At 31.8% G+C, this 27,966-nt stretch overlaps 1 protein-coding gene across 1 annotated transcript; it reads right to left on the bottom strand.

Moving 5' to 3' along the window:
• Nucleotides 1–24: 24 nt before the first annotated feature.
• On the bottom strand, nucleotides 25–27,966 carry Cth (Cystathionine gamma-lyase). The gene is made up of 12 exons (XM_067270747.1): nucleotides 27,899–27,966; nucleotides 27,246–27,453; nucleotides 25,277–25,358; nucleotides 24,852–24,947; nucleotides 24,467–24,576; nucleotides 21,259–21,393; nucleotides 21,134–21,191; nucleotides 19,345–19,422; nucleotides 17,506–17,658; nucleotides 3,407–3,581; nucleotides 2,263–2,401; nucleotides 25–179 (listed from the first exon to the last, which is right to left on the bottom strand). Exons 1-12 carry the CDS (start codon nucleotides 27,949–27,951, stop codon nucleotides 147–149), a joined length of 1,320 nt encoding a protein of 439 aa, XP_067126848.1. The 5' UTR covers nucleotides 27,952–27,966; the 3' UTR covers nucleotides 25–146.

Genomic DNA, 27,966 nt, shown 5'->3' on the forward strand with positions numbered 1-27,966 from the left:
AAAGTCAAAACACCATAGAACAGATGCAGAGACTAAAACGGTAGTTTTAATTCAAAGGTATTTCCCCAGTTCTGTCCACCTGCCCGCCCCCATCTTCTAGTTTAAATACAATTTAGAATCTTTCTTTCTTTTTCTTTTTAATCTGGTTAAACAGTGGTCTTCCTTTGTCCTAACTTTTCCTGTAAGAGAAAATCAAATATTAATTCTTAAGATTAATGTGATGTTTTCTTATATTAAAAGCTGGAACCATTGTCATTTTTGGTAAAAAATATACCAGAAAGTGATATAACTTCACGTACCAGCTATATAGGTACCATAATAAACCTGGGTTATGCCTATTTAAGATTTAAAAATATCAGAACCATTTTAATACTAATTGCAATTTTTTAGAAGTTAAACCATTTGGAAGGCCATTGGCTTCAGGTATTTAAAAAAAAAATTTTCTTTCTCTGTATCTACGAATGTTCCCAAACATTTGCAAATTACTTATTTCTCTTCATGAAGAATGTTACTCTAGTTTGACTGGAAATTTCAAAGCAAAAACATCTTTAGAAGCCTCTGTTCTGCAGTTTTGTCCAAAACAGACATTTTGGACGTAACACACAGTACAGACACAGTATGCCGCTCGAGGTACACACATACTTCAAATGGTTGTGGCCAACTCTGCATTCACTAAACAAAATATTTTCTTTAAATGCACACAAAATGATGAGCAGTGTGTGACATAAAACTGTATATGGTGCATCAAAACAATTGTCTCTTGCAAAAAACACGACTGCTACAGTTCGTAACAAAATTACCATCTGTGACATAAATGCGACAGATTTGTAATGTAGATTATAAAGCCGAGTAGAAAGGAAATTTCGAATTGATTAACAGATCTAATTTTCTTGCACGCCAAACTTCAGATACTGGAAATTCATTTAACCTGCTGCACTGCACCTCGTTATATTTTGATGTGTTTTCGAATAATTTGGGAAATTTATTAAATGGAGGATAACACGGCAGGGATTACGTTGGGAAAATGTCATGTTGTCATTCCCATAAATAAACTAATAACTTGAAACTATGATGTGGCATTGGTTGCCAATGGGAAAAACTGCAGGCATTGGAGTGGTAATCGGGGCAAAGTAGCCTGGTGCCTTTTACCTTTGTTATGCCCGTTGGTTGGACCTAATGCTTGAAAAGGCTACACTTTGCAACAGAAAATTGAGAATATTTTTTGCCAAAATAATTTTTGCACTTTTTTCTTGTTGACAAAAAGAATATTGCATAAAATCATATATGATGATAACCCAGGGTATCTTCAGTTGAAGTTTTAAGACTATTTACAAAAATTATAACATTTTTGAGTATTTTCTTAAGCTGATATACTGTTACTTATGTGGTAATGTGAAAAAGAATAAGAAAATACTCAAAAATGTTATAATTTTTGTAGTCTTAAACTTTTAGAAAGAGTATTGGTTTTGGACAAAATTGCAGAACAGAGGCTTCCTAAGACTGTTATTCTTGTTTTGAAATTTCATCAAGGCATAAGTAATGCAGTTTGAGCTTACGATTTCATCAACAAAGAAAAATTATTTTCAATTCTGTTTTTAATTTATCAGTGGGATGATGTGTGCTGCGAGTGTATTTTGCTTTTATTAAGAAGCACTATTAAAAAAAAATTTGAAAGAGAGCTCATACATCTTAGCCATCATATCAAGTATACTTATAGCAATGTTTAAATGTGAAAAATGTTATAGAAATACATCCATTTGATAATGTTTAATGCAAAAAAATTGGACTGACCTTGTCAATATATGTAGGTCTTCTTTGGGTCAAAATATTCTGAGACTGTAAAAATGGAATAATAATTAAGGTTACTTGGTGGATGTGTTTTTTACTGTGTTAAGTTTTCTGATCTCCTGTAGGTCTTAGAAAATGCTTTTCACTACATTTCAAAGGAACTGTACCATGGGGATCATGAGAGGATTAATGAACTAAATAATATCAAGTGAGAAAAAATTGGTTTGATCGATTCCCGACTTTGACAATGGTGACAAATATTTTTGCAACTAGTACAGAAAGAGTAGACTTTGTGTTCCTTGGTACAAGTCCTAAAGTAAGAGGGTATCTTTGATTTTGTGTTTGAGTCTGTAAATTTAGTAGTAATTGTTGACCAATTAAATTTAACAAAGTAAATTATATTTTAACTTTTGTACTATTATCTCCCGAACATTGCCTGCCAATGTTTAAATATGTAATAGAAAATTGACTTACAGCACATTTCAGAGCCTGATTCAAATCGTCCAGAATGTCTTCTTTTGCTTCTATTCCAACAGAGAGCCGAATTAAGTTATCTGTAATTCCAATTTCTTTCCTTTGCTCTTCTGGTACACTTTGATGTGTCATTAGAGAACTAAAAAAAAAATTTTTTTTGCATTTTTAAATCTTTAAGTAATTAAGTCAGTACGTTCAATTTTATGCAGTGTTTTTTACAAAAAATAAAATACTTGAAAAATACAGCTGTGGTGTAATGCAGTTTAAATGTTTCAGAAGAAAGTTTTATCTCTGAATACAATGTAAAGGTAAGTAGACTGGTTTAAAAAACAAAAATCAAATGATGAATATTAGCAACAATTTGAAGTTTAACTGTAATTAATTTAATAAGTAAGATTATTTAAATATGTCTGCTGCTTTAATTATTGAACAAACTGTTATAACAGAGGATTAATAATAATTAAATTTTTTAATGGCATTGCATTTATTGCCGGACGGAACAAGTCTTCACGTTCCTTCCCATACTACCTGTAACAATATGCACTACACACTTCATAAACGAATTTTTAAAGAAAAAGTAAACAGCCTACGTCATTAGTCTAACGGTCTTTGTCTGACCTACTTTTCGTAGAATCAACATTGGAGTAAGCTGTAGTAAAACGTAGTAGTTTATACTAAAACGGTCTTCTCTAATATTCATAGTACTTTGTAAAGCTTGGATTTCAATACATCCTTGACTTTGAAATGCCTTTGCAAAAGAAGATTGTATACTTGTACATGTAGTATTTCTTTTGTGTGTTGTTGATCCTGTTCTGCATTTTTAATCAGAGGTGTTATTTGGAAAAGATATTGTAAATAAATTATGTATTTTGTTACTATAAAATTTTAACTAAAAAAATCTACATTTTAAACATTGTTTGTATTTCATTTGTAACTGATTGTAAACTGATAGTATTCCCTGTTACTGCTCTTGAAAAAAGCACCAAAACCAAAATTTTCTTTGTATGAAGATTAATCTGTACTTTATAAATGTTACATTAGAAAAATATTCTCTTGTTAGTGCAAACATAAACAATAGGAAAAAAAATTAAACAAATTTAAAAATAATATAAGAATAATAAAAATTATGTCCAATACAACTTACGGTATTTCTACCAAACTCTCGACGCAACCCAGACTCTCGGCAAGAGTGAAGCATTTCAGACTTTTGACGAATGTTTGGGCTTCTTCCAGACCACCCTTTATGTAAAAACTAACCATTCCACTGAATCCAGAGCATTGTCGTTTTGCCAATTCATGCTGACCGTGACTTGGAAGACCTTTAGTCATAAGAGAATAAAATATTTTGTTTAATACACTTTTTGTTAATACATTTTAAACAAACATCTAAAAAATCAAAACAATAATAATTTGGAAACTCATTATAACCATTAATTATAAATGAATCACAAATTTCTTAGGATTTTAAGATTAGTTTATTAATTAATTCTTTTTGTATATTTCCCAACTCATATAATAGGCAACAAAACTCTTTGTAATTGATTTAAAATAAACAAATGGAACTTTGAAATTAATTTGATTCATTACTATACATTTCAATTTCAAAATAAGTTGCCAAATGAAACAATTCAGTCTTTCTTGTCATTTTCTTGACTATTAGATTTAGACTAATAGTAAGTGTCAAAATCTTCAGATCTACTGTATATCAATTATAAAATGTTTTAATACTGGCATGAACAATTTATTAGTTATTATGATTTTAAATAATTAGCAGTTAATATCTTAAGATCAGTAATTCATCAAATTTATATGACATGAATTTTACAGTTTATATAAAGTGTGTATTATATCACACTGTGCAATTTGTGAACAGATGTTAAGAATATACAGAAATCAATAGATATCATCATAACATATTTCTAAGATATTTTTTAATTAAAAAATTTTAATAAATGTAAACAGAGAAATTGATTTCATTTCAAATATCATTGTTAGTTTATACAGATTTTTTGTTCATATAATCAAATTTAATTTATATATGTTAACATGGCAAAACTGTCACCAAATAAAATTTGATAAATCAGATGGTAGTGTAGCAACTCAGATACCCAAAAGAATATTACAAGAATCAAAGTATTTTCTCATATCCACCACTGTCATTAAATAAGTTTTCAAAAACTGTAAAATAATAGGTTTACAACATTAAATAGGTTTCCAAAAATGGTAAAATAATTAAAGTTTAATCTAAATTGTGCAGCAAATGATTTTATTTTGTAACTCAAATTAGACAATGGAATGTGGACTACAGCACCTTATTTATTTATTAAGAAAAATTTCACTGTCCCTACCTCTTTCACTCAAATAATGAACATCTTTTAACTAATATAAGTCTCTTAGTCATCAATCACAATCCAGGAAGAACAAACTTTCACTTAACATTGGATTATCTTCTAGTTATATGTACAGGTAGGCCTCCTACAACACAGTAGATACGTTCCTTGAAAATACCACATTGTGGGAAATCGCGTTATAGGAGATACCAACTTAATACAAAAATTGGGATTCAGTTCTAAAAAGATAAACTGCCTTTAATGGTGTAACATTTTCATCATTTTTTAAAAAGATTATGATTTCAAGTCAAAATAAAAAAGTGAGCATAACATTATGTTATGCTCACAAATTCAGTCCTCATCGTCACTTATTATAGTTGTTAGAGAATGTTTGACTGGTCTTATTTCAAGATCTGAGCTTGTTTCATCAACAAGTTCCACTGCACTTCCAGTAGGTTTAGGTTTTAAAAAATCTGTCATTAGAGAGTGTTTGCTCTTGCTTTGCAAATCTTTATAAATTTCTTGATAGGCAGTTAAGCAATTTTGAAGATTTCTTTTAAATATTTCCACTCTCTCCGGCAGAGGATCATTCTCTAAAAAGTAAGATTCCATCTGTTTTGCCATGTCCAAACATTTTTCTATACCTTTCAGAGTGAAGTTTTTGGTTTCTTCATTGAAATGATCTTCAGAATTATATCCGAAACATTACTGATTGAAGATAACTGTCACCAAATCTGCTTCATTTATTTCGTTTTCCATAACTAATTCTAGAATATCATCAACAGTTATTTCAGTGAATCCATCACCTCCTATTGCGTGTGCAGGGGTTACTATGTTGTTAGATTCATGCTGAATTGGCTCAACAACATTTTCCTGACTGACCATTTCCAGTAATACAGCTTTCCAGGAAGCATTTAGAGTTGATTGGTGCATTTCTTTTAGGGACAAGCCGATAATTTATACACAATTTAAAATTTAAAATTGAAAATTGTTTCCAAACTTCACTGACTGTAATATCTGTAGAATCTATTTTCTCCAAAATTAATTCAAATGTTTTACCGATATAGTATGATTTAAAAGTCACTATGATTCCTTGATCCAAGGGTTGCAATGGCAGAGTGGTGTTGCGTGGTAAAAATGTAATCTCAACATTGGGATGATTTAAATCAATTGGATGAGAGGGTGCATTATCTAAGATTAGTAGGACTTTGAATGCTAAGTTCATTTTTAAATAATTTTCTACATCTGGAACAAAACAATTATGGAACCAATCCTTAAATAAATGGTCAGCAGGACTTAAAGCAGTCATGGCAATAAAAAAAAGTGAGAAAAGAGAGTTCACACTGAAAAAAAGCTAAAAAAGTTAATAGTGTTAAAATGAACGAAAACAGGCATTATTAAAAAAACACACAAACGAACACATATTTTGTATCAATAACATTGCATATGATATTAGATTGATTATTAAGTGGACTGATAAGATTAAATATGAAAATGGTTAGGCTGAGTTTATACTCCAGAAAAGTGACCAGTAAGACTGCATTAAGCCAGAACAGGCCCGCATTAAGTTTTCATGTGCTCCGTACAGAATTCCCACCGTTGCACAGCAAAGCAAATGAAATATTAACATAACTACCAGAATATGTTTCCATATAACATGCCAAATTTCAAATGCCATTTATTTCAAGGTACATTTTTTGATTAATTACATTTTTTTTATGAAGAAAAGAAGAAGAAAAACAACTTCTGGCAGAATCAGTGGGTTGCATGTTCATTATATAGCAGGGGTGGGCAAGCAAAAGTTCAGTGGGAGCCGAAATGTAGGTTTTGCAAAATGCATGGGAGCCGCAGTTCTGTACCTGGATTTTATTATATAATATAGAACAAGTATTGAATTTTTTAAATAAACATATTTTCACAAAATTGTGGAAATAAAACTGTAAAAATAATAATAAAAAGCAGAAATTAACACTTTCAGCAAGAGCCACATAAAATTCAAAAAGAGCCGCATGCGGCTCTCGGAGTCTCATTTGCCCATTTCTGTTATATAGCAATACCACTAGTAATTGTGACCCAATCATTTATTTGGTAATTTTATCAATATTTTTTAAATGATTAAAAATAAAATTACAGCATTTATTACTGGTAATACTAGTCTCCAAATCTATTCCCCTGAATACAATAAAACAATTCGTTAGTCATTTGACCCCACAACTGACAGAGAAGAGAGTTTATGAAAACAATGTAATTAAACATTTAGCAGTTTGTTGTCCTTCACAGAGGGGAACCGGCAGAGTCTATTACTTTCACGGGAGAAAATATACAAAGCCTTTCTACTACCCTCAAGTTGAAAAATAATACAATTCCATGAAATTTAACAAATCTGACATTAATAAGTAAATGATAAAATTATTTACAGAGAGTTGATATTTGATAAGTTTAGTTTTTTGCTCTTATAGATCAAATTACAGAAATTATAAATAAAAATTCATTTTTTAAAAATTAAAATCATAAAATTTTGTTTACAAAAGATCGAGATGGAACGCACGCTTTTCATTTTTATAATCGCTTTGTTTTATTAGACACAGATATTATTCCTATATAGATTTATTAATTATAATAACACTGTAATTAACGTCTGAAATGAAAAAGTAATTGAATCGAGTCTCGCCTCCATATTAATTAACGCGTTGTTATGGGGGGCCTAGTAGAAGTTGTAATTTTCTGGGGAGGGGCACCAAGTTAACTGGGGGAAGGGGTGCCCACCCATGCCCTTTCCTGGCTACGCCCATGTTAATGCGCCACAGTAATTAATTAATTACATTGCATCAAATTAAATAATTTATAAAAATTGAAATAATAAATACGTTTATAAAATAATTGGCTGTATCTGTTTGCTTTGATAATGTAAAACACACTATACTTATAGTTTAACATTTCCGATATTTAATTTATTTTTGAATTTTAAAATATAAGAAAAACAATTTTTTAAATAAAGTTTTACGCATTTATATCTGCAACTTTAGATAATACAAAGATATAAGAATCCATCAAAAAAGTTAATTAAAATCAAGAAAAAATATAAGTTTCTTTCGAGGTAAGGAAATAAATTAAAACCAACAACTGTAGTGCCTTTGACCGGTGTGCTTCTCTCCTCTTTCTCTGTAAAATGCAAACGTTACAGAGAAAGAGGAGAGAAGCACACCGGTCAAAGGCACTACAGTTGTTGGTTTTAATTTATTTTCACTCCGGTGTTGTTCCTTTATATATTTTGTCTAATTAGCAATGAGGTAAGGAAACTTGTAAAAAGTCAGGTACGTGATCACATGATGCCCGTCTCCCCACTTTGCGTGACCAAATGGTCGAGGTTGAAATAAAACCCCAGCAGAAGTAAAAACAAACATCGGCGCGTGTATAGAACAATAAACTTGAACGGGAGCGAAGATGAGACATGACACCATGTAATTTATGCTAATTACTTTCTAATATTAAAATATTAAAATCTTCAATAAATGATAATTAAATTAATTTTTTGACTGAGTTCGACTAGAAGCATATCAAAAAGCTAGATTAAAGTGAAAATAGCAGTTTTTCGACGCTAAATATTTACAAATTAATTTTTTAATTTGGTGCCGAATTGACCGCAGCTGTTCGAATGCGCACGTGCATGAAGAGTTTTATAGTTTGTCGAAATGGAAAATGAAGGACACCGTTAGAATGCAGAAAACCATGGTGCATGCCAAATATATAAACACCCACTTAAAACTAAACTTTTGTCTTTGTCTAAAGATTGTCTCTACAGAAGTTATTAATATTTAGGATATTAGTTTAAAATCTTGTATTTCCTGGCACGAGATTCGCTCGATTTTTAATTTTACAGAGTGCTAGAAAGATACAAGCTTTGAAACGAGTGTCCTACAACGTTTTATTTAATAATAACAGTAGAAATCAAATTTATTATCGCTCAACAATTATTTTTTCGGTTTTTCTACTGTAGTCAAAAACGAGTAAATGTCACCGTTTAAACTAAAGAATAGCAGGCGGTTGGGAAGAAGTTTGCTTAGCAACTTACTTCAGAACGTATTGGGTTCAGGGGCGGACTGGCCTTAAAATTTCTGTGTGGAAAAAATCATTACTGGCCCAGCCCATAAATAAAAAAAAATGACTTTTTTCTATTTATATTTAAATATATTCAAAATACAACATTGACAAAAATTGCAATAAGCACAAGTCTAGAACATTAATTTTTTATTTAGAAGTTTGCTTTGTTCAGCAATAATATTAATGACATCATCAGAATCTATTTCATTTAAAATATCCTTCTCCATTGACATTAACACGAAAGCTTCTAGATTTTCTTGCGAGATACTTGATCTTAATGAATTTTAACGTAGAAAAGCTCCGTTCACAGGACACTTGTGTTACAGACATAGATAGTAAATATTTGTATGCTTGACCAAGTATAGAATAAGCACCATTTAACACGTTATATCCGAATAATATATAATAACAACAAATAGGACAATTAAAAACTTACTTAAAGCCTGTTACCGGTGCGCTTCACTTAAAAAACCGTTACGAACGTTTTCGAACTATTAAGTTCTTCCTCAGGTAACTGACGACCGTTAATCGAATGCAATTCGAATAAAATCCTACTGGAATACGATTCCGAATTCTATCGCTTGGATCGGTGACGTCATCCAGGCATGCGCTCCTTTACCGGCTGTTTACTATCTTAAGTTCTTGTTTACGAGTGCTTGCCATGCAGTTGACAGGGCGATTTCGTCTTTGTTGTTGATGCAGTTATCTTCTCTGAGAGTAGCCATATATATGCAAAGAGCTTCTAGCCATCTAAGATGGTGTACGCATTGAGTTGTGCAAATTACTTTGGCTTGATTGAGTAAAGGTTCTACTTCCGGATCTGAGGCATAGATAGCTAGAGCGGTGGTGGACCTCGCGTGTAAAATATCACTTGCGTGTTCTTTTAGTCTTACTTCTAGGGAGCGCTTCGTGGATCCTACGTAGACCAGGCTTCTGTCAGTTCTGTGGTCCATAGTCGGGATGGAGTATACCCCCGGAAGTCGTTCCTTGTTGGAAGTGTCTTTACCGTTCCGTAATATATCTGAAATTGTAGCGCATCTTCTATAGGCAATGCGGATATTCTTTTTCTTAGCTATTGTTCCGTATATTGCTTTAAGGTATGGATTGTATGTGACCGGTATGAAATTAGGTGTAACTTCATTGGGAAGCTGGTTCGGTTGTAGTTCTTGGCGTTGGTGTTTGCGGACCAATTTACATGTAATCCCTTGGTAGCTGTGATTCTCTGCTATGCGTTCTATACGTTTCAGTTCGGCTTGGAGAGAGCTCTGGGAGGACGAGTGTGTATGTGCCCTCTTAATTAAAGCGTTAAAGGCTGCCGTTTTATAGTATGGCGGGTCGCAGGATCCTACCGGTATATAGAGATGTTCCGCCTCTGGTTTACTATAGACTTCCGTGTGGATGGTTGTTTGGTCAAATTTGATGTTGATGTCGAGGAAATGTGCCTCTGAAACGTGAGCCTCGTCTACCTTTAAGGTCATGCCATAAGGATTATCATTGAATGCATCGACGAACTCCGATATGTCGGGTTTCCGCCTCCACAAGATGAGAATATCATCTATGTATCTTTTATAAAGTAAGATGTTCGGTAAATACTTCGTGATGATCTTAGATTCCAATTGCCTCACTACCATCTCACAGAGATCTCCTGCGATGGGGCTGCCCATCGGGACCCCTCTACCTTGGGCATATGTGACCCCATTGAATTGGAAAAAGGAGTTATAACATAAGAGATGCGCCAATTCTAATATCTGTTGATGCATAGAGCTGTCATTTACAATGTTAAAGAGTGTGTCTCTAAGGGCGCAAAATACCGGTGGTAGTTTGATTGACGGGTATAGCGACTTGAAGTCTAAAACTGTTATGAAGACGGGAGATGCTGGTATCTTTTTGAGGTGAGATAATAGGTCCGTTGGGTTAGCCAGAGCACCGTAACGGTTTTTTAAGTGAAGCGCACCGGTAACAGGCTTTAAGTAAGTTTTTAGTTCAATCCGGTGTAGTAGCATCCGACCTAAATAGGACAATTTTTGCAAGCTTTGCAGTAAGAGGAAATCAAATCTTTATCGTTTTCTAGTTGATCATCAGTAGAATGTTCATTTTGGTTTAATTTTATAAAAGTTTCACTGACATTTTCCTTTAAAATATTCCATGACGATTTAAAATGTTGCAATTCTGAAATAATATTAAGTTGCTTCTGGATTAAACTGTAGTAACACTTTACAGCTCTATATGAAGTGTCCAGTGAAGTCGGGTTAAAATACCAGATAATCTTTTCAATTAGGGTTGGCCCTCGGGTTGGTTTATTTTTGCGTCTTTAGTTAAAGGATGATAGAATCGTTTACGAATGTACTGTACAGTACAGTACATACGTATACTCCCTTGGACTTCATTTAGTCTTGAAAAGGGGTCAAGCGTGTATGGACAGTCTACGAAAGTATATGTGCATTTGTACACAATTCTATCATCCCTTAAAGACGCAAAAATTAACCAACCCAAGGACCAACTCTAGTTGCGTCGAATATATGTACAAAGCGGGCTCTTGGTATTTAGTGTGATTACAAACGACCAGATGTCAGTATTTTAAATTTTTATTTTATATAGCGTTATATTGTTTTGTAATAATAATATGTTCGACGCCGCAGGTTGCCCATCTACAATCAACGCCATTGTGGGTGAATGGCAAACTAAAAATTAGTTAGCTGAACCTAAAAAAATAGATTATTTTTAATTAAATCGTTTGTAACATAGAGAAATTATTACTGAATAACATTTTTACTTATCTAAAATAAAGGAAATGATATTATTGGCCATTAAATCTGTTATGATTACAATCAACGTTTTGGTGGCTGGGTGAAAAACCAGTAACTCGTGCTTCCAAAGATTCATAGGGATGGTGAATAGTTTCTAGCAACGTAAACAAATGACCAACTTTGTCTGTTTTGATTATTTTTCTCCTAGGATGCTTTATTTGGGCCGAGTCGGCCAGTGTAGTGTTGGACTCGGGTCGGCTGGACTAATTTAACTTCGGCTTCTGGTAGGGCCGGGTAAAACGATAAAGGCCTACACATATATCTATATTACACATAAAAATTGAAATTTATCTTACTTAACAAATTTTTTTTAAAAATAAAACCGAACAAAACGGCATATTATATACATATTTAGAAAAACGGCCCAAATTGTATACGGCCCGTGTGGAATTTTCCACATTTTCCATATGGCCAGTCCGCCCCTGATTGGGTTCTATATGATTTTCCATTGCTAAAACATGAGTTTCTACTGTTAGTATTAAATAAAATCTATTTCTTTCTTTTGTCCACTGCGCTTAAATAAATACAAATGCTAAAAATAATGCTGTATAAAAATCACTCTTAACGCCGAACTAGAAGTGTACTTGACTTAATGCAGCGTGATTATATCGAAGCGCTGCGGAGATCGGTATTTCACAAGGATACAAGCAAGGAGAACCCACGTGCAAATTCCTACAGCATGTGCAGAGTATCAAGCTTTGGGAAGCTCCTCGTTTTGTTAGTCTATATAAATGTAGTACACTACATGTGTATACGACAGTGTCTTAACATGTCGCGCACGGTCCATAAGGCATACGGGGAAGTGCTGGTTGCTATTTCGCTCCTGAGCGTATTTACGAAAAAAAATTTCACATGGGAAGTGAAAAAAGCTAAAAAGTGCATTTTTCTCAGAAAAAGCTAAAAAAGAGAGGAGCTATGAAAAAAAGCTAAAAAAGAGAGTCACTTTAAGCCCTGATGGTCAGTCATCCATATCTTTTTGTTGTCTCTCCAATACACGGGAAAGTTGTTTTTGTTGCACTGTTTCGTCGAGCATGGATTTAGTGCTCGATAAATAAGCATTGGCTTGATAATAAAATCACCAGACGCATTACAACATAGAAGTAGAGTTTATGCGATCTTTGGAAACTTTAAAGCCAGGAGCGGTTTTCATTTTTTGAGATGTAGGACCTGTTAAGCATTTTTTTCCATGATGATCCTGTTTCATCAGCATTAAACACTTGGTCAGCCAAATAACCCTTTGTTTGAATAATATCTGCTAGTTCTGCTGGATATTTTTTTTGCTGCATCCTCAAGCACAGAGGCCTTTTCCTTTTGTACGTATATGTTCTGCAACGAATGGCGTTTTTTGACTTTTTCAAACCAGCCATTGCTAGCCACGAATTTAACACTGGTTTCATCAGCTGACGACTGTCCCATTTGTTTTAAATAATCAAATATTTTTAAGGCTTTGTGTTTAAGTGCACTTTATTTAAAGGCAACCATTTCTTGTTCATATCTTCTACCCATAATATTAGTGCTTGTTCCATTTTTAACATTATAGGTACTAAATATTTACAGACAAATTCGCCCAAGTAGGGATCACCATCCATTAGTTTGTGTTCCAGACGATACATTCTCGGCAACTGACCTTTCTTTTTTTAAACTTAAAAATAACCGTCGGAAGAAAAAATAACAAATTATAGGTACTCTCGGACGAGCAACATTTTTCGCAAGAATAGATGATCCAGATGCAACCGAATTCCTAATCTTTTCTTCTGATTGCTTAATTGACTGAATAGTTGACTCATTTAAATTAAAATGCCTACCAATATCAGCTATCCGCTCTTGATTTTTAATTCAATCCAAAATTTCTATCTTTGTTTGAAGAAATATAAATTTCCTTTTTAACAACGGTCTTTTCTTTTCATTCTGAAAAAATTTTAGCCATAACAATGCAATCAGTTTTGTAGACAGTAAAAATTGCAAAAAATAACTTCCCTTCACTATGTTGTTAAAAATATACACCCAATAAAAGTTTATACTGTATTTTGGACCATTTTTTGTGGTCCCCATCTATTGAAAGAGTATAAATGATAGAAAATTTAGCGATATATTTGTGTGTTTATGGTAAATGATGCACATCTGTCTAAAAACCGGTCTTCCCCTGAAACTTTCATGGGAATAACATGCCAACGTTGACAAACAGCTGTTTTCAAGGACATTTAGCTCTGTAACTGCAGCACATGTTATATAATCCATTGCAATTTTTCTGTTATGTGAAAGATAATTCATTTCTAAATACCCTAAACCGTGTTGTAAGAAATTTTCTGCGTTTTTCCAACCATGTTGGAGCGAAAACATGTTGTAAAGGTACCACGTTGTAGGAGGCCTACCTGTATTTATTTTTTATTTAATAATCCTTTAACTGTAACATGTAACAGGCCATGGCTTCAAAAAAAGAATTACCATTTATCCACGAAAGTCTTGTATATATCAATTTTCAATAATCATCATCTGGTAGGTCAATAAGTTTCCTCCAAAACCAAAACAAATTTATCTATAAATTAATAGCAAGGGGAGATCTCCCCAATTCCATTCTCAGTGCAGGTCCTGAGATATATCTGTTAATATGGAACACCTGCTTAAAGTATTTTAGGCAATATAGTTGCTCTGTCCAATAAGAGACCACCCCAAACTGGAAAAGAGCAAAAAAAAAAAATCTTGGTCCAATCAAGGAATCAAATCTAAAATAATTATTTAATGAAGATGTTTTAATTTTAATAAATAACTTGATGTAAGAGCTAAAATCTCCAATCTCATAAAGTAAACCTTTATTTAAATGATAGGAAAATGTGCCCTGTGAAGAAAAATAAATACCTAGATACTTAAACTGGAAATTGTGCCAAAATTTGTGATTTTCTAAACTGAAATTGTCTGATTTTTAAGTTTACCACCTCTAGAAAAGACAAAGCTTATGATTTTTTGTAAATTAATTGTCAATTGATTATCTTCACAATATCTCCAAGTAAGATTGAGTCTTTCCCTAAGCACAGAAGCTGAATTAGCCAAGAGGAAGACATCATCAACATAAAGAAGACAGTTAATTTCAACATGCAAAGATAATGCTATCATAGAGCTTTGACTCTCAGGTCAGGAAGATCATTCAAAAACAATAAAAAGGATAGGACTCAACGATTCTCCTTGAGGTAGCCCTCTATTGGACTCAACATAATTAGTACAAAATGAAAAAGCCTCTATAAGAGTCTTTTTTCTAATATAATATTTTTTCCCTCATTTTCTCAAAAGTGATAATTGAATAAGACCAACCAGAATAAATTGTATTTGATGCCTCTACTTGGGAGGTGTAACAATATTAAACTCATTCAATCCAATTTCAGAGACAATTTGCCATAATAGTTGAAAAAACCTTGCTAAATACACTAAACATCAAATGATTAGTTGATGTTTGTCTACTTCCTCTCTTATATAAATCGTCCTTAAAGCAATTTATTTCCAAGATAAAGGAAAAGAGCAACTAGTCCAAAAGGAATTAATCATATCCAATATATCTAATAAAATACCTTTCTACAGAAATACTATCATTTCAATCCTTATGTTATCAAGACCAGGGGGCCTCAGATGATTTTAATTTTCTGATTACAGTTTCCAATTCAATCAGTCAGCACACTTACCTGTGTGCTGACTGATTTAAGCGATTTTACAGTATTTTCTACAAAAAAATAAAAAATGATTGACTAAAAAGTAAAAACAGTTTCTGATATTGAAAACATTGATCTGTGCAATACTCAATTTTGATGTGTATGGGCTTTATTTTTATGTATTATGCTTTAATATTATTTGGACTTGTTTTAGAGATAAAGATACAATGAAAAAAATTAAAAAGTGCAATATAGCTTTAAAATTCGTATTATGTATGAAATATACAGGGTGGGCCAACGAAAACAAAACGGCAGAGTGTTTGCGTTCGTCCAAGCAAATCGCTTGGACAGGTCAATTTTATTCTCGAGGGGACGTCTTTTGCAATAAAGTTTTTGGGATTCCGAATACAACAGACGACAAAAAATTTTAAAAACTCATTTATTTTGTATTAACTAAACAAACATTTATTTCAAAAAAAATGTTTGTTTAGTTAATATTCAGATTCGCAAAAACTTTATTGCGTAAGATGTCCCCTCGAGAATAAAATCGACCTGTCCGAGCGATTTGCTTGGACGAACACGAACACTCTGCCGTTTCATTTTCGTTGGCCCACCCTGTATAGTACATTGATGAATTTATTCATAATAATGATGTTCTGTATCAATATTATTAGTAAACTTTTTTTCTGACTGTAGCTGTTTTTTGAAATTGAGTTGGTTCGGCAAATGTATATGAGATGGCATTAGCACTATCAGAAATATAGGAATTTGACTTTTGTATTGATAATATCTAAAAAGTATATAAATTATGTAATATATAAACTATACAGGTTTAAAGTAATAATGAAATTACGTGATTTATTTGTATTTTTTCGATCTCAGTTAGGTCTAAATCATAATCGCGACATTTTTGTCAGATAAAATCAATATAATTGTCACTATACTAAATACCGAACCTGTTACCGGTGTAATTTGCGTGAAAAAATCTTCTTTCCACAAACGTTTTAGAGCTTTCCAAACAGCTCTTCTTCAGGTAGAGAAAAAAAAAAAAAAAAAGGTTCCGACGAAATACTTCGAAAAAAGACGAAAAAAGAACGTAGACATTTAAATAAAAACGGAATCTAAAAATAGAATGCAGATGTTTAAACAAAAATTACGGAACTCGCATATCAAACGAACATTAAGGTGGACATGCGCATTTGTGCGCCGATGTTGCTATTTATAGATCGTTGTTTGGGCCTGATTGGGTGGATTGATCGTTGATCGGGCCTGCCACGCTATAGAAAGATTAATCTCATCCTTCCGATTTATACATGTGGTCTGATGGTTAGCCTTACAGATGGATATAGCTTCCCGCCATTTTAGTTGGTCCAGGTGGGGCGTAGTGTCGATGATGTCAGCTTTGTCGAACTCCGGTTCTATATCCGGATCAGATGCAAAGGTGGTTAGGGCCGTGGTGTACCGCCCGTGCCGAAGGTCCGCCTGATGTTCTTGCACTCTGGTATTTAAAGATCGCTTGGTTGAGCCGATATATACAAGGCTCTCGTTACATCTGTTATCTTTCAGCGGGATAGAGTACACGCCAGGAAGCCTGCCACGGACTGGACTGCCTTTTTCATTTCTGAGGATGTCGTAGATTGTCGGGCCTCTTCTATAGGCTATTTGTAGTTGTTGTTTTCCAGCGATCTCAGTGTATATCGCTTTAACATATGGGTTAAAGGTGACTGGGAGGCGTGTATGTTCATCCTGGTCAGTGTTGGTCCTCGTACGCGTAGTGGGTGCGTATTGTGAGCGTTGAAGTCGTCTTCAACGCTCACAATACGCACCCACAGAATTTTCTGAGGTATTTCAGAAGGAATATCTGTAATGCAAAATAATCATCCAGTCAAGATGATTTCAATGTTGGTTCACTTGGAGATCAACTATGTTTACCAGCAGAAGTCAAAGCTTTATTGCAAGAAGAAGGTAGTGTATAAGACATTGGACTGGATTAAGTTCAAATCCTCTAATAATAAGTAAAGAGAACAAAATTAAATAAAAGTATTACAATAGAAAAAGACATCCTCAATAAAGTCAATTAATGGCAAACAGTTGAACTGTAGATTGTAACAGTAAGTTATAAAAAAAAAAAAACACCAACAGCCAGCACTGTCAAAAGTGTCCCCCAAGACATATATATCATGTATAAGCATCATTAGACATTGCAAAATTGTATTGTAATTTTTCTAATACTAAAATATTTTTTCTATTCAAATCACATCAATTAGAAAAATAATAATTTCCCAATAAATTGATTGTTTATAGAAAATAAACTTTATTAAGACAAGAACTAAGAAATTAAAATATTTTTATATAAAATATAAATACCTGGATGCAGAACTTTTTCAACCATTGGATGCTTTTCGAGAAATCTTCCAACAGCTAAACCGTTTTCCATGTGGCGTTCCATTCGTATGGGAAGCGTTTTCAAGCCACGATTGACTAAAAAGCAATCAAATGGAGATGGAACTGCACCTAGTGCTGAAAGTACATTACATGCATTATTATATTATATGCATTACGTTAAAAAATTTATTTTCTGTTTGATCATAATAACTTATTACAGACTTTATTCAATGTTAAGTTTTAAATATTGTTCGTTTAAAGATTATCCAAAAACTTTATATATTCTATTGTTTATGAACTGAAGAAGATTAATGTTCAGAACAACCAATTTTAAATACTAGAATTAAATCTATTGAAATTGGAAGTTATTTTATTATTTTTTTTTTATCAAAATGCTTTATAATTTCATGTTCATGAAAATAAATTTAATTTTTTTGATACTTATTAAAATTTAATAATTTGAGAGTTAAGAAAAATATGAATATCAATTGCATTGCAATAATGTTAAGTCACATGAACAAATCATATATAAATATTTCTGCAATTGTTCTACATCAATGTACAATTTACTGTAAATTATAAATGGTATTTTTTTTTCTTACCAATTACATCAAAGATTTTTTTTAATGAAAGAAGTTAATATTTAATCATTTAAAAAGATGTTTAGAACAAACATTTTTTTAAATGATACCTCACAGATTTTAGTTAGAAGAACATTTGCTTCTGTGACGACCGGCAAAAACCGGCCAGTCCGTTTTAAATTTTATTGTTCAAACCCCTCGGGAGATAGCGATCAAGATTCAAAGGATGTGCAGTCTTCCGCCGGCAAACTCACTTCCCTCCTCCCCGGATCTCGACCTCTGAGTCAAGGAGATCGACTCATCATCTACCGTCATCGCAGCGGACGAGACCGGGAGTATAAATAGGGGGGAGATATCTAAGAACGGGGTCGGTCGCTGAAGGTCCGCACAAGACACCCGACCCGTAGGATCCGTCCCGAGAAGCGAGGGCCGAGACACGAAGTCACCGAAGCCCGCCGCCGACGAGCCGCCCGACTGATCCTCCTGCTTACCTCCACGACCGGAGAATTGAGACGATTAATCCTATGATTACAGCTAATCCTACGACTAATCCTAGGAAGAGGTATGATCCCCCCTAAATTTGTAAACTCTCTCTCTCGCGATTAGAAACGGAACGTGTTAGATCTTTTGTATCTGTTTACCGTCTAAATAAATCTTATATGTGTTGTCCTGTTACTGCGGTTATTGTCGTTTTCTTATCGACGAACCCTCACCCTTCCTCCACTCGACCTGACAATTCATTAACCTATCCCGACGAGTCGGGATATCGTGAAAAATTAGCCATCCTTGACAGTGGGGTGGGTCTTGCCGACCTATTCGCCGAAGAAAACGGAGGTACGACTCCGTCCTACCTCCCGGCGTTTCCCACACTTCTATACAGTATAGAGATTCTGACAATAAGAAGATATTAAATAATTTATAATGTTCAAAAGCCTTAAACATATTTTGAGTTTAAAAGCTTCAGCATACATAATATAGTTCTTTAGTAAAGATTATTATATCATAATTACAAATTTCTCTTAAAAGCTAAATTTCTTGGATTAAACCATAAAAAAAATACCTTTTTGTACTTTTTTAGTAATAACTTTAATCACAGAACATGTTTTTGGCCAAATTTACAGGTCTGGGCCAAAAGCATTTGTTCTATGATTACAGTTATTACTGAACAAATACAAAAGGTGTGTTTTATAATTTCATAATTACAAATAATTATTTAAAAAGTAAGTTATTAATAAAATACCATTTTGTAGAAACAGGAGGCGAGTGTAAAGTTCTTCATTATTTGTTGCTATTGCACCCATAACAACATCAGAATGGCCTACAATGAGAAAAAAATCAGTTAAAATATGCAATTTTAATGTTTAATTTTGTTATAGAAATTCTAATTTTTATTTTATTTTTAAAATATTTGAATGAATTACGATTTTTATTATTCATAATTAAATTACCTTAATTTAAATGTAATATTCAGTTTTATATTTCTGTAAAATTGATTAATTTTTTTCATAAACACTTGAAAAGCTATATTCTTTGTTTATTTCTTCTAACTGTAGAGTTCAAAGAAGTTTGCTTTGCAATCCACACACACACATACACACAAAACCTTATTTTTTTCAAACAATGAGAAATAACACTGAACTATTCCAAATACAGACAACTTGTGATAGTGCTTGCAAGACAGATGGAGGAGAGTGATTTGTGATAACACAAGACCCTATATGAATGGTTTCAGCAATATGATTGTGTGGAAGTGCTAGAGAACTGTCTTTATGCAGTGTAATCCAGCATTTTCTGCTCTGTGATTACCATCTATGTGATCCTTTGAAGCAATATTTGACCAGTTCACATTTCTAAATATGAAATAAAACAGGCTGTCATTGCATGGTTGCATAAGCATGACCCATACTACTACTTCTATGTTGAGATACATAGGGACAGTGATTGAAAGTTTCAGCATATAAATTTATATAAGAAAAATTATGCTTGGAGCCACAAACACTGTTTTAATAATAAACTTTGCTAAACAAATATTACTATTAATTATGAAAATATATTATAACTTGCTGTATGTTACAACATGCAAAATTATAAATAAAGTGATTAGTTTCAGATTTCTGACTTATGTCAAAATTTTGAAATACAGTCGAGTCCGCATAAGTCGACACCCGGATAACTTGATAACTCGACACCATCAGTTAAGTAGTCATTTTCTGTGGTCCCGGCCGACTTACATAGGCATTAATGTTAAAAATCTTCAGTTTACTCGACACTGTTTAACTCGTCACCACTGGATAAGTCGACATACTTTTGCTGTCCTACACTCTGATAAGTCGTCATCCCCTCCTGAAAAAATGAATTCACTCCACACATGTGGTGCGAACTCATTTTTTTCAGAAGGGGGACTCGATTTATTTATTAATATATTTAATAACATATTAATATTATTAATAAAACTACCTTAACATTTTATGTATTTTTATGTATAAAATAATAACAGATAAACAAAAAGAAAATATACAATCTACATCGTCACACCGGAATCCAATTTTGCATTTTCTCATGCTAGAGGCATTAAGAATCCTTAGACGTTACTTGCCAACAATTGACAATTGCGAAGATGATGTTTTCAAGGCGTTCGTGATTGTTGAAAAAGGAAGCCAAGACAGTTAAGTGCTCAAAACAAACAACACTAAATGAATTTTTCAGTTTTTCATTTACAGAGTAATTGTAAATGGAGGACACAATGTCTTGTAAGCCTATACTACTGTATAATGCACTACTGTATTTTATTAATTGTAGTTTTGTGGCTTTTTTCCAACTTTGCTTTAGTCATCACTTTGGATAACTCGACACATTTCCACTTCCCCTTGGAGTGTCGACTTATGCGGAGTCGACTGTAATATATTATTGAATTTTAACTATGTGCTAATATATTTTATTAATATTTTTCAGTTATAAGTAATTAAAATACACTTAACCTGATTCAGCAATTAAAAACCATAAAAGTATTGTGACAAATAGAATCTTACCATTCATATATTTGGTCAGAGAATGCATCACTATATCAGCTCCTAATTGTAGAGGACGCTATTGGAATAAAAATTAATTTAAAAAAAAATTTTAAATATATAATCAATAAAAGCAATGAAAAGACCTGAAAATATGACGACATAAATGTATTATCCACAACTAAAATTGGAGAAGATGCAGCATTCTTTGCAATATCTGCAATTGCTTTGATATCAACAAGTTTCATTGTCGGATTTGTTGGTGTTTCCATCCAAATCATCTAGAAAAGTGATTTTAAAATATTTTTATTAATTATATTGCATATAATCTTTTGAAAAAAGATAAATATTGTTAACTTTGAATAATAATAAAATCTGGCAACAAGTTATGTAACTTTTCCAGCTATTTTTAAATAACTTTTATTTTATTAATTGTATTATTTAAAAACAACTTTTATATTATTAATACAAGTAATAAAATTGTGTGTGGCACCATCTGTTATGAAATTTTATCATAAAAAGTTTTTATATTTTAAGCTTTTTGCCATTCGACAATAATTAAATTCTGAGGGTTGGGATGAGTTTTATAAAAAATTGTACATGCAAATAACAAATAACATCTTCATTAAGTCCAACCACTCTCGAGATATGACACAACACCACTATCTCCTCATCCCTTCAACCATTAATTAACCACCAAAATTTATTCCCATCAATGTTCATTATATACAAGCTTCCATATCAAATTTCCTTTCTCCATCTTTACCCCATCCTGAGATATTGAACAAAATAGATACCAATACACACACCCACAGAATTTTCCTGAGATGCTTTTTTTTGGTCTGTGGAGATTTGCAAAAAACTTGGAGGGCCAAAATTGACACGATTCCAATACTTTCCTGGCTGTTATGTATACATAACAAGGGAAAGTAAAACATAAAATTACAGCTTGTAAATAATAATATAAACAACAAAGCATTAAAATTCTTATATATGTAGATAACAAACTCAGTTCAATTGTATTTAATTGAAAAAGCTAAAATTAGAATGAAGTATGTTAAAAAGATGAAGTGGGTATGATGAAGACAAAAAAACTATGAAAGATAAAAAGGGGGAACAAGACAGCTTTAAAACAAAAAATATTTTAATCCAAGAGGGTGTTGAAGATATGAGAAATTTGAGAGAAATTATGGCGTTTGAAATTCATTCCATCAAAAACTGTGAACATGTTAAATCTGGTAGAAACATTGACAGGTTGTGTGAAAAATCTGGTATCTATGTCAGTGTTGTAGAATAATCACACACAAAGTTTCATCAACACTCATGACATCAGGCCCGTAAGGTCTCCTTGTTAATTATTGTTTGCATGCTAAAACTGGTGAAACTGCTCATTAAATTTGACTAAAGTTTTATAAAAATGTATTAATAAATACAAGTATGAAAAATCTGAAATATATTATAATTTTAAGCTAATATAATTAATGTAAGATTTAACTAATCAAGGAAGTTGAATATTTTAAATAATGTCAAATTTTTTATCAAAATCTGCATCAAATATTTTCTGTACACGCCACATTTGGTCAAAAAAAGAAAAATTATAAATATATAAAATCTTACCAAAATACTTTTATGAAGAATTTTCTGTTTGTTTATTCACTAACATAACTAACAAAAATGAAATCTTATTCAGATTTAGTTGCATATATGTTACATATTACATTTAACTCATAACTGCCTTGAAATTTTCTCTCATTATAATGTAGTTATTTTTAAAAAATTTTCATAGGAAAACTAGTTGAACATTTTAATGTTATAGTAAGACTTGTAATAATTTTTTAATTGCAAATAGTCTTCTTTGAAATTTACAGATTAATAAATTTCAATAGAGATTTTTACATCAGATTAGATGTAAAGATCTCTATTAAACGATCTTATAAAATGTATAATATTGTTAAAACTTACTGGGTGATTCAAATATGTATTTAGGATAGCAGCAATGATTATTATTTATATTATAAAATCGAATATTACATTTATTTTAAAACAGAAGAAAAAGAAATATAAATAAGTGTCAAATTTTAATATTTTTACATTATTCACTAGGAATGTAATAAAATGATGTCATTATTATTTTAATCATATGGAAAATTAATTTCTTCCTTTAATTGATTGTTGATTAATCATAATAAAAAGTTTTTATTATATCAAATTTCATCAATTATTATGAGACTAATAAGTTGTTTCATACTAAATAATTCTACTATCTTACAACTAAGAAAATGAGTTTTCAATTTCCTGATTTGTATAAGTGTATGTAGCTAATTTTTCAAACTCCTATATAATATGATTTTATACATTCTTAATTTGAAATCATAATAACTATCCATAGAAATGTTAAAGTGCTATTTGTTATGATATGAAGCCTACAATAGGTAGAACTACACTGCACTCTTGATGTTCATGGAAGTCAACGTTTGGGAATTCAATCATTCGTGATTGGAAATTTATGCACCAAAATTTCAACTCCTATTCCAGAAATGGAGATAACATACTACTGTAAACTAGAGTTGGTACCTATGTGAATTGGATGCTCGAGAGATGCAATGCTAAAAAATCACTACACTCATTCATATAATGTCTATCATAAGTTGTTTCTGTTTTGGTTATTTTATTTCTTTTGGCTTAAACAAAATGACTTTTGCAGCAACCATTGCACAGTATATTTATTTAATAAAATCATTCATTTTTCTGAAATATTTTTAAAACAGCAGTAATACATAACGTCTTGGAATGAATTACAAATTTAACATTGAAAATAGAACTCAAAGTTTGAGAATTTGATGTTCATGAAGGATTATAAGGTGTCAATTATTCATAAACATGAGGATTATTGAATATCAGAAATAAGATAGGTGATTGGTTTTTCATATCATAAATTGTGAATTCATTATCTAAAATGTAAAATAAACTTGAAATTATTTACTAATATATTGTTTTTTACTTTCATTATCAGACTAAATAACTATTTTGTATGATCAAATAATATCATAATATTTCATCTGATGAAATAACATATTTTAAAATTTTTAAGTAGGTTATTTGATCTGATGACCAGCAATAAGCTTGAAAGCACTTAGTAATATAGCTTTTTTTATTTTATTACTTTAGATTACTCCAGTTATTATTTATTTAATTAAATTTTTGTTGTTATATATTTGTCATTTAATATGTTCCATTTTACATTTTATAATAATTTAAAATGTGAAGTAAATATTGTTTCTAATTACAAGTGATTTTCTTTAATGTTTAAGAAAAAACAAAACTATTTTCTCTCAAATATTTAAATAATCAAACCTTTGTATTTGGTCTTAAAGCATTCTTAACATTTTCAGGATTTCTTGCATCAACAAATATTGTTTTAAGGCCCATATTTTCAGCACAGACTCTGAAGTATCTATTTGTGCCTAGAATAAATAAAAAAATAAAATAAATTTATTAAATTTTAAGAAACTGTACTAAAAAAATTACTTTTTTGTTTTAAAAATTTATTAATTTATGAATTAAAACATTAATTTTTAATATCAACTTCCTGTTAAAAAGATAATATTGTTAACAATATTTTAAAAAGTGCAATTTCATCTTCAATATTTGAATACTTTCACTAAAAAATTAAATATTCTTACTAAAAATATCCTAAATTACTAAAATATTTTGAATTTGAGAAAGTTAATATACATACCACCATAAACATCATCAAAACATAAAATACTATCTCCAGACTTCAATAAATAAGTTAAATTTAAAGTAGTAGCTAATCCAGAAGCAAAACATATACCTAGAAAACATATATATCAATAAATAAGATAATTATGCTGGCATTTAACAGGTATTAATTTAAAGTTATAAAAAAATCAAGAATATAATATATATAACAAAATCTTTGCAAAACTCAGTATTAAAGTTTATTCAAGTTTAACTGTTTACAAAAATGATATTTATCACTCATTCTTCAATAGTGATATCACATCCCTATCATCCACAGTTGGGTAACAAGCAATTTAGAATCAATATAAAATTTATCAGAACTGGTTTTAAATAATTCTGCTTATGTATTTAATTAATAATAAAATATATATTTTAGATAAGATTAAATGTGCTGCTCACCATATTTTGCATCTTCTAAAGCTGCAATGCATTTTTCTAAACAATTTCTGGTGGGATTACCGCTTCTAGAATATTCGTATCCCTAAAATATTACAAAATTGCCCATTTTGTTATTAAAATATTTAATAATTAATTTATTTATTCTGTCATAAACTTATTTCTTGCTACTATATAAATTTTAATATTAGAAGGATTTCTCTAAAACATTATTATTTTTACATATTTTCCTGGAAGACTGTTTGAAAGCAAATGGTGGCAGAAAACAGATGGCTACCATCCTCAGAAATGGCAGAATGAATGAATGTCGATCATTCGACTATTTGGAACTACCAGAGATGAAAAATGAAATTACATTCCCCATCAATCCAATAAGACTTTTATATCACAATTTACTGTTAATTTTGTATCATGTTGTTACTCTAATTTAATATTTTAGTGTTTGAATTTTACATTTTTAATATCAACAGTTGATATATTTTGTTAACTCATTCCAAAAGATATAGTACTCTCCTAAGTGTCTAACAATGCCATTAAATCTACACATTGCCTATATATTTAAATGCAATCTTGATAAAAGAAACAAACCTAAAAATATTCAATTGGATAAGGTTTCAATATTAGAAATGTACTTGAATCTTGAAACATCTTGCAATTATTTCATTACAGTGAATGTGCAATTATTTCATTACTTCTTGTTTATGATATTTGAAATGATTCTGTTATCTACTTAACATCTTAATAGAAATATTGACTATATCAACAAATCATTGTTCCTCTCTTTTAAATTAAAGTTATATATTTGCATAATAGAATTAAAATCTCAATTCCATAAAGCAAACTGAAATAAATTAAAAATGTGTAGACTTAAATTTATTTAAACAGTATTATTTCATTGTTTGCAGTACAAAACAATTTAATTACATAAGAGATCAGATCAATAAATATTGCACAATTGTCATAAAATTGTTGGTTTAAGATGGGAGCCTTCAAAGTGGTTGACAAGGCATTTCCTGGGGTCGACGGAAACGTTCTGTTGAAAATTATTATTCCAATAGAGTGCGTCTTCTCCACCATTCATTACCGGCAATAAAAGCTTTTGTAAAACGTAGTTATCAAGTATTTTGGCCATCCTTTTACGGTAAACATAAACATAACATGTCACGCCACTGGCAAGACGGTAGTACCGGTTCCCTTTTTCAATGTAAAAAATATTTAGAATTTTTGCAGTCACATAAAAAGTAATTATTATTTATTTTTGTTATTGTGTTTAAATTAAAAAGTAACAACTAAAATTATAGCCAAATATATCGCCGTATAATATAAAGCACGATAAGCAATACGTTTAAACAACACTATAAAAACCTTAAAATTGCATTAATAATTTTAAGGTTTTTATAGCGTTATCATTTAGTATAAGCACAACACCCAAAGATATGCAATACATTTTTGGAAAAGTACACATTCGTGTGGCAGACTCGGAAATCTCAGTCCCCACGACCTGAGGAGTCGGAACGCACAAACCGGCGTCTTGGAGAGATCCCTCGGCACTCCGAGTGGCCATTCTCCGTCACATAAGTTCTTCTTCTCCGACAAAGCCAGCGGGATCGACCAAATTAAAATCTGGGTCCCACCGGTGGCTGGTAAATTTTTTCATTTTTACGAGCACCCATTCTTTGAAAACACATTTACGTATTTCAACCGGATCAAAAACATATTAAATATTCTGGGTATAATTAACCTTTAAAGACCAAATGGAAATTTGAAAAATATTGTGGCCGGACTTATGCAAACGGGAGGAACAGAATATAACATAATTTTAAAATTTAACATAAATTTAACATTTTAAAATATATTTTATTTTTAATAAACAGATAAAGAGGAATAAATCCTTTTAGGTACCAGAGACAATACCTAAAAGCTTTTCCACCATATTGAACAAGGAAGGTAAGAATAACAGAAGATTGTTTACCGCATGTTGGGCAGGGGCCGTCTGCTTGAAGGTGGTGGACATAGAGATGGGAGGGACCACGGCCCTGTGAGTCCACTGCTCAGGTTCTTGGCCGGCATGCAGGGCCTTAGTGGCAAAATGCAATTCTCCCCCTTGACGGTCTTCGGAAGCGTGTCCGTTGTTCATCTTCGACACGTGTAGATTCCTGGTCGGATGCCGAGTGGCCGACCTGCCGGCAATTATCGATTGTAGGGAAAGGCGATTGCGTCAGGCCAACGAGTTGGACGTGGATTGGAAGAGAAAACATGGCGGCAGATTAGTTCACCAATCGGAGCTAACGTTAGATATCTGGAAGTAATTATTGTAGCAAATTGTCAAATTATCGCGACAAAACGGGATAAAGTCCGTAAAACGAAGCGGTGTTTCGTCAAAGAGTTTTATCGAACTTTTCGAAAAAATAATCATTAGAATTATCGCGTTTTCTCCTTGAAAACGAGATAAGCAAGTCGCATTATCGTCTGGAAAATGAAGACGGTAACGCAGTGGAAAACAAATCGTGTATAATAGAGTTTACTTGGTCTTATAATTAAAAGCATTAATGTTAGTGGATTAATAACAACGGCGCCCGAGTAAGCATGTTAGCTACGCTACGAATGTTCTCGTCGCCGGCTGACCTAAATCGAGTTAGAATTTCTGCCACGCCAACAATCGAACGGACGGCCGCCATCTTTCCAAAATCAAA

This window comes from Centruroides vittatus, unplaced genomic scaffold, assembly GCF_030686945.1.
Source record: "Centruroides vittatus isolate TY-2023 unplaced genomic scaffold, ASM3068694v2 contig_377, whole genome shotgun sequence".
Classification (NCBI taxonomy): Eukaryota; Metazoa; Arthropoda; class Arachnida; order Scorpiones; family Buthidae; genus Centruroides; species Centruroides vittatus.

What these genes read in the sequence shown, in the direction of transcription:
- Cth (XM_067270747.1), bottom strand. Translation starts at nt 27,951, where the DNA reads ATGGCGGCCGTCCGTTCGATTGTTGGCGTGGCAGAAATTCTAACTCGA. An exon ending in CGGCCCCTGCCCAACATGCG is followed by an intron (nt 25,359 to 27,245) that starts GTAAACAATCTT and finishes GTAATATTTTAG; the next exon opens with GGATACGAATATTCTAGAAG. An exon ending in TTATGTCGTCATATTTTCAG is followed by an intron (nt 21,192 to 21,258) that starts GTCTTTTCATTG and finishes TTATTCCAATAG; the next exon opens with CGTCCTCTACAATTAGGAGC.